Below are 8,221 nucleotides of genomic sequence, written 5' to 3' on the forward strand. Positions count from 1 at the left end.
AAAAAAAAAAAAAAAAAAACCACTGAAGAATCTTACTGCCTTACTAAATTAAATCTTATCCTGAAATTCAAAGCCTTTATCTTTACGACTATGTCCCTTTTCCCCATCTTTATTTAGAGGACAAAGGGTTAAGGACTCATGTATTCAATAAATTTCCTCAACAGCTCTATTTCAGGGCTGGAGATGTAAGTTCTAAGAACTTGTTTGATTTGGTTAACTTTAACATTTTTAATCATACTAGTTCCAAAGTAAAGCTTGAATTGGAATATATTTTACTGACTACAAGGTTTAGCCTAATCTGTTTCCTGACAGAAGGATTTTTTTTCTTTTTATGGAACTGGGAATTGAATCCAGGGCTTCTCACATGCTACTGGTAGCAAGCACTTTATCACTGAGCTACATTCCCAAATCTTGTTTTTTTTCTTTTAGATAGTCTCACTAAATTGCCCAGGCCTTGAACTTTTAATCCTTCTGCCTCAACCTTCCAAGCAGCTGGGGTTACAGTCATGTGCTAATATGGACAAAGATGATTAAACCTTAAAAGCCACAATCAATATTTCCTGACACAAAACATGAATCAGTTCCATTTCAAACAAGTGTCACTTAAGCAGCTATCAACTTCCCATCCTTTAACATCTTAAAAATAAACATGCCCAACAGAAAAGACTTCATTTGGTCTATAAACAGCCCAACAATCTTAAAACATAAATCAACAGAGAAAAGTGGTTTTCGTTAAAAGCGGTATTCCCAGAAATGCACTGTGCACATTAAAACAATCTTGTCTTTTTTTTAATGAATTGGTTATTTACTACCCAGCACTAGAATGGTACATAACAACTGACAATATTAATGATCGTTCTTTAAAGAAGTGATTCTCGTTCAAATTAAATAAGAAATTTAAGCTTTTAAAGACATTCACTGAAAGCAGATATCCTATGTGGACAGTGAGTATACAAGAGTTTTAAGGCTGAAATAGTGAACTTTTTTTACCTGATGCTCTGCATGAATGTTATCCCCAGTAGGCCATCGATGTTTGCTATTATTATAGCCGCCTCCACCACTTCCTCCTCCCCCAAGCTGCTCACCATGCTGCCTCTGAAAGAAGTAGTCCACCATAGCGTCGTCCTGGGAGCGGCCTGTGACTCCTATGGATCCTGGGACAGGGCTGGAGTGTGTCCCAGCCGCAAGGGCCTGATTTGCAGCTGGTTGTGGCTGCGCTTGCGACCCTGTTCCAGATGTCAAAACAACAGGCATGTTGGGATTAGCTGGTTCTTGAGGGTGATGTTTCAGGTGGGGGCTGAAAGAGTCCTGCCAAAGCACTGCTTTTCTCTTCAAGACACATGCAACGCTCATTCCACCAACACCTAGAGACAAACAAGTTAAAAGTGTTCAATACTTGCATCTTTAAAACAACTTGACACATACCAATGAAAGTATGAACTACTTGTCTTTTGCAATACAACCAGCTATGTATTTTGTAATACACACACAATTTCTGAAACTGAAATCTCTATCTTTGCCAGGTGTGCTAACACACGCCTGTAATCCCAACAGTTGGGAGGCTGAGGCAGCAGAAGTGAGGTGAGTTTGAGGCCAGCATAGGCTACGTATTATTCCATCAGAGTTCAAAGCTAGTCAGAACTACCTAACAAGACCATATCTTAAAAAAAAAAAATCTCCATTATTAAGTTATGGAGTCTGTGTACATGTAATGGAAATAAAGAAGGGTGATGGCAGACACTCTGACAAGATGAGACCAGGAATTAATTAGAAACTACAGGGCAAGTTTTTCCAAAAGGTTAACAATACAAGGGCTAGGGATGTAGCTCAGTAGGGTGCTAACCTAACGTGTAAGACATGTACAATTTCCAGCAACACACACACAAAGAAATTAACAGAATTTTAGATTTCAATCAACGGTTTCTTTACCCAAACTACCAGCTCCTTTAACTGTGGCACATAGCTTTTAAAAGAACAAAACCTTTCTTCTTTGGGGCCGGGGGGTGGTACTGGAGGTCAAACTCTGGTGCTCTACCACTGAGTTACATCCTAGCCCTTTTTATTTCAAGGCAGGGACTCACTGATACACCCAGACTAGGCTCAAACTTTACCCTCTTGCCTCAGCAAGAGTATCTGGGATTACAGGTGTGCTCCAAGGCAAAGAGCAACAAAAGCTTTTTAAAACATCACAACATGGCCAGATGTGGTGGCACACACCTATAATCCTAGCACTTGGGAAACTGACGCAGGGGACTTGCTTTGAGTTTGAGGCCAGCCTGGGCTACAAAGTGAGTTCAAGGCCAGCCTGAACTACATAGCAAGATCCTGTCTCAAAAGTAAATAAATAAATAAATAAATAAATAAATAAATCATCACAACTTTATAGCTGGAGCAGACATATGCCAATAAAAAGAACTAAACCCCAAATATAACATAACTGTCAATAGCTCAGACTGTCTAACTTGAAAGAACTCTTTAAACTATTCAATATAGCCAGGCATAGTGACACGCACACCTGTAATCCCGGCAGTAGAAAAATGAGGTAAGAGGGTGAGTTGCAGGTCCATCTAAGCTACACGGTGAGCTCAATGCCACTCTGAACTACATAGGCAGGATCCTGTCTCAAAACAAACAAAAACATGTCCAATGTATTCATAGAATAGTTCTTGGAGAAACAGACATTCTGACCAAGAACAGTAACAGAATGTTCTTAGTCTCAACACTCTCCTCAGCTGCTACTGACGGGGAAGAGGGGAATTCAAGACTTCTACCAAAAACGTACAATTATAATGTAATCACACAATTATTCCATCAGTGCTTCAACCCCTAGAAACATGATGAGACAAACCAAACTTACTTTACCAGTGTAGAAAGCATCACTGTAAAATCCAAAGGCCTCACCACGGTAAGAGTACCGAATATACTGCAGACATTATCTCATCACAGAAACATTGAAGTTAAGGATTAGTGTCCCTATTTTTTTGTTTGTTTGTTTTTTGAGACAGGATCACTGTTCACTGTGATCAGGCTGGCCTTAAAATCAGTATGTAGCCCAGGCTGGCCTCAAACTCACAGTGATCCTCCTGCCTTGGCCTCCAAAGGGCTAGGATTACAGGCATGAGCCACCACACCTGGCCTGAAACTTTTTTTTTTTTGTCTTTCTGAGACAGGGTCTCACTATGCAGTTCAAGCTGGCCTAGAGCTCACTTTGGAGCCTAGGCTGGTCTCAAACTCACAAAGATCCTCCTGCCTCAGCCTCCTGAGTGCTGGGATTACAGGTGTGCACCACCACACCCCGCTTGAAACAACTTTGTTTTTTGGTACCAGAATGGAACTCAGGACATTGCACTTGCCAGGCAGGCACTATGCAACTGAGCTATGTCCCTGACCCTGGTGTACCTATTTTATACATGAAAACCTTAATGGACAGAAGCTATGTGTTGTGCCCAAGGCCATTCAGCTAGTAAGTAACAGGAAGGGACCTCACAATCTATTCTGCACTCAAACCTAGTTCTTCCAATCACCACCTTGCAACTGTATCCCTCCCTAGTATCCTCTACTATTGGGAAGGGGGGGAATCCTTAAAATGTTACTATAAAACATTACTACTGAAGTTCCTTAAAATCAGAAAATTACATTTGTACATACAAAGTAAATAAATGAGAATTTAGATACATCCATCACAACCGCTACAAAAAATCATAATTATGATACAGCCATCTCAAGGACTAGAGTGTGATTTAAAGGTTATCAACCTGAATCCACTGCTTCTGATGCCTTACATATCAATGAGAAATTGATAATCTCTCTTACTGAATAATTAAGCCTACTGGTGGTAAAGCAGCATTCACGTGTCACAATTCATGTTTTGAAACCACAAAGAAGGCACAGAATTTGTAACCTGTTCAAAGCCTAATTTGGAAATGTCAGTCTAGGTTAGCAATTCCAATCCAGAAGAACCTTATCACAGGACTGGAGTAGTTCAGCATTCTAGACTTCAGTTTCTGTTTACATACATAAAATTCTGCCCATGTACAAATACCAAAACCAGAAAAGTACAATGGTTTCACCACAGTCTGCAAAGTGCCAACAACCCTAATGCCTTCACTTTATTTTTAAGCATGCTCATTACACTATTTCCAATACTGGACAGTCCTTCTACAAGAGAATCTCAATCCAACAATCTTTTTTTGTAGAATACTTCCAAAACCCAGGTTATCACTAAATTAACGATCCCTCTGAGCCTGTTTCCTTACCTAGAAAATGGAAGAAATTTCCTATGCCTGTTCTTTTAATCGAAACCATTTTTTTCAGACAGGGTCTCACTATGTGTAGCCCAGGCTGGCCTCAAATTCACCAACCCTCCTGCTTCAGCCTCTATACTGCTGGAATTACAGATGTGTGCTACCACGCCTGACCCAGTTTTTTAATCAAAATAAACTAATGGATTTTTAAAATTTTTTGAAGCTGGGCGTGGTGGCGCACACCTGTGATCCCAGCACTTGGGAGGCTGAGGCAAGAGGATCCTTGCAAGTTGGAGACCAGCCTGGGTGAGATCAAAATCAGCCTGAACTGCATAGTGAGACCCTCTCTCAAAAAGACCAGGGGGCTGGGGATTTAGCTCAGCGGCAAAGCGCCTGCCTGGCAAGCGCAAGGTCGTGAGTTCGGTTCCCGGTACCGGAGAAAAACCAAAAAAAAAAAAAAAAAAAAAACAAAAAGACTATATTAATTAATCAATTAATTAATTAAAATTTTTTTATTATATTTAAAGTCTCCATGTTAAAGAGTATACAAATTTACCATCCCTAATAATGGAGCTCCAATCTCTTAAAATTCCTAAAAATAAATGCAGCCTTTTCTGATATAAAAGGCCTGTCAAAATATCTAAAATGTATTTCCACTGGGCGTGGTGTCCTGTAGTCCCAGCACTCAAAGAGGTTGAAGCAGGAGAACTGCCATGAGTTGTAGATCAGCCTGGGCTACATAAGTGTGTTCAAGGCCATCCTGCACTACACAGTGAGACCCTGCCTCAAAATTAATTAATTAATTAAAATAAAATAAATTTCCAACTAGGTGTGGCAGCACATTCCTGTAATCACAGCACTCTGGAGGCTGAGTCAGAAGGATGGCCTTGAGTTGGCCAGCCTGCACTACATAGTGAGACCCAGTCTCAAAAAAAAAAAACACCACAGCAGCACACCACATTCTAAAAAGGGATGGAGATGGGGGTTCATTTAAAAATGTTCAAACCAAACAACTGGCTTTTGTTAAACTATCTGGAGGCTCTGAAGACTTCCTGCTTTACCTAAGGCAAGGTGATTTCCCAAACAAGAGAAAACCTGGCAGAAGGGACATATTGAAAAGTGAGCAAATACCTAAGCAATCAGCATGTCATGGACAACTTTAGCAGAAAAATTAAGAATATCAGGAAATAATTTAAATTACTTATCTTTTAGGAACTCTCAAAGCTCGCTAGAAGTTATGTGTAACACTTGAAATGCGCTTTTATACTTTTTTTTTAATTATGCTTTTTTTGTTTTTTCAAAACAGGGTCTAGCTATGTGGCCCAGGCTGGCCTCAAACTCTCTGTGGTCCTCCACCTCAGCCTCCGGGATACTAGGATCAATAGGAGTGCACCACCAAGCCCAGCTGAAATGTATTTTTATATAAATGACATATACAAGAATTTTTCAAAAAAAAAAAAATAAAATTTAAAAAAAGAATTTTTAGAGAAGGTAAAGGGCTTACATACCATGTACCAATTCCCCAAATGAACACCATTATTCCACGTTAACATGCGCTATAAAATATTTCTTAAAGGCCAGGCACTCAGGAGGCTGAGGCAGGAGGATCACTGAGTTCAAGCGCAGTCTGGGCCACAAAGTGATTTCAAAGCCAGCCTGCACTGCACAGTGAGACTGTGTCTCAAAAAGACAAAAAAATTAACTGAAGTATTTTTTCAAGCGTATAACCACATGGCGTTTTTTTTAAAATACTTTAAGCAACCGAGATGCCAATCCTAGCTATTCTACCACTGCTTCCAAACTGTTTATGTCAAGGTGTGGTTTGGTCTTGTTTTCCTTTGTTTTCTTCTTTTAATATCACTAATAAAGAATCTAACTTCAAACAAAGGAACACGGTTTAAACTATCTCCTTTTACTAAAATGCTTAGTGGTTTAAAAAGTGTTTATTTTTATCACACTGAACAAACACTCTGTGGTCATAAATTTATTTTAAAGCAGTGCATCTCAAACCCAAGCTAAACAAACTCCAACTTCAAAAAGCTCTGGCCTTGAACAAAATGAATTCAAATATGGCTAAGGCAAAACACGAACTCAAAGTTCAGAATCCAGTGAGTATTTCCAGATAAAAGAATCAACAGCACCGAGTATTTTACAAAATTAAAATTTGCAGAGGATAAAAAGGCTTCGTTTTGTTTACTAAAACTGCATCGGAAGCCACACAAGGTTATCTTCGGGAAGGCTTGTCTTGGTGAGTTTTTTAGCGTTTCACAAAAACAAACAAAAAGCTAAAGCTACAAACCCATTGTCTCAGGAATACCTGACTTTAACCGCGACAAAAGGCCTCGTAAAATCTTATTCTTACTAATCCCAGTAATAATCGGAAGCGAGCAAAACGATCAAGAGCTGTGAACGGTGTTTTCTTAATTGAACAATGAAGGGGAACAATCCTTCAAAGTTATGGTGAGCAGTCTCTAGTAATTTGTCCGTGGGTTCCTCGGTTTGGTTTGGGGGGAGGGTAACTACAGTGGGAAAAAGTTACACGAGTGTACTCCTCACCTGACGTGGGACTGATAGTGACAAAACAAATGACCTATGTTTACTAAGCACGTTTGCGAGGACGAATACTGTTATTCTGTATATTAGATGTTTTTCCCACCAGCGAGGGGTATCCCCTGCTTGAGTCGAGACACACACACCCCAACCCGGGGAGGCTCAGAGAGGAAGAACCTACCAAAAACACGAGCTCTCACGGAAACAAAAGGCCACAAGAACCCAGAAGCCTGAAGAGCGATCTAAAACTTCCTGATCGCCACTTCTGCACATTTAAGGCTTGCAAAGTTCCCCCACGGTGGGTCTCGCCCGTGCACTAGGGCCCCGGCCGCTTCTAAAGCGATTTATTGTTCCTCCTCCATCGGCGCCGCCACGGAAGCTCAAGAAGTCGAAGAAATCCGAGGTTGCACAGAATTACACTTATGGCCACACACAAGACTCGGGGCTTCGCAAACCCATCAAAAAACGAACCCGAATGGCAACACCGATCTCCGGGGACTCCCAACAGGGCCCAGCACAAATTCGGGAGACACCTCTAGGCTCTGGGCCCGGGCCTAAACCCCAGGCATTTTCCTCGCTTCGACCCCGCTCCCCACCCCCCTCCTTTGATAACAATAGGGGCCTTGCTGCTGACTCCAAAACATGTACGAAGAACAGCCAGTGAGAAGCCTCAGCCAGGGCCCAGCGGCTTTTCCAAACCTTTCTCAGCCCCCCATCCGCTCTCAAACACCAATACGAAGGGATAATCTGCTCGCTAGGGGTCCGGAGCAGCGTTTGCGGGCAGCGGGGTGCGGATACTCACAGGCGGAGCGGTAGGATGAAGATGGATTTCAGCCCCCCAATCTTCTCTCTCCGGCGCTCTCGCTCCCCCTTACCTTTCACTCCGACAACATGGCGGCCCACTGGGGACTGGGCTGGCGCGGTGCATCATGGGATAGACTCTGGCCCCGACTCCGGCGGTGGCAGCAGCGTGCGAGGAGAACGCAGGCAGCTCTAGAACAGGTTGCCTGGTTGCCATGCCAACCCAGGGCCTGTGTGAACTTGGGAAACTCGCCGTCCACACCACCCCTGCGTGCGAGAGTGCCCGCCGGATGGGCGAGCGCGCGGGGTGGGGGGGTAGCGAAGCGCTCGCGCCCACCTGAGCGCGCACGGAGCCGCGCTGGGACGTCCACCGAGAGCGCTGCGGCCTCTGCGCCCTGGAGACTGCCCAGCGGAGAGCAGCTTGGTGAGCCGCGCTAGCAAGGCTCTGGCCTCGGGCGTGCTGCGCTCAGAGCCTTCGGTGAAGCCTAGCTGTGGCCTTGTTTTTAATCTTCCAGTCTTCACTTCCCCAATTGTAAAATAAAGAGGAAAATGGTAACACCTCAACAGGATGCCTCCCAGCACTCTGGGAGGCTGAGGCAGGCAGATCACAAGCGCCAACCCAGTCT

At 42.9% G+C, this 8,221-nt stretch overlaps 1 protein-coding gene across 13 annotated transcripts in view; it reads right to left on the minus strand.

The window, feature by feature from the left end:
- Positions 1-7,758, minus strand: part of Pum1 (pumilio RNA-binding family member 1) — a 135,841-nt gene extending 128,083 nt beyond the window's left edge. For 10 of the 13 annotated variants that reach the window (XM_005395014.2, XM_005395013.2, XM_013519595.1 and 7 more), the window contains exons 1-2: positions 7,597-7,701; positions 991-1,364 (exon numbers count right to left, since the gene is read on the minus strand). In XM_005395014.2, coding sequence (XP_005395071.1) covers positions 991-1,353 — 363 coding nt within the window. In that variant the 5' untranslated portion in view covers positions 1,354-1,364; positions 7,597-7,701. Of the gene's footprint in view, positions 1-990; positions 1,365-7,596 lie in introns of those variants that run through there. The other 3 variants (XM_013519597.1, XM_013519596.1, XM_013519591.1) reach the window with 2 other exon arrangements.
- Positions 7,759-8,221: the final 463 nt, after the last annotated feature.

This window comes from Chinchilla lanigera, unplaced genomic scaffold (genome assembly GCF_000276665.1).
Source record: "Chinchilla lanigera isolate Chin_1 unplaced genomic scaffold, ChiLan1.0 scaffold00051, whole genome shotgun sequence".
Classification (NCBI taxonomy): domain Eukaryota; kingdom Metazoa; phylum Chordata; class Mammalia; order Rodentia; family Chinchillidae; genus Chinchilla; species Chinchilla lanigera.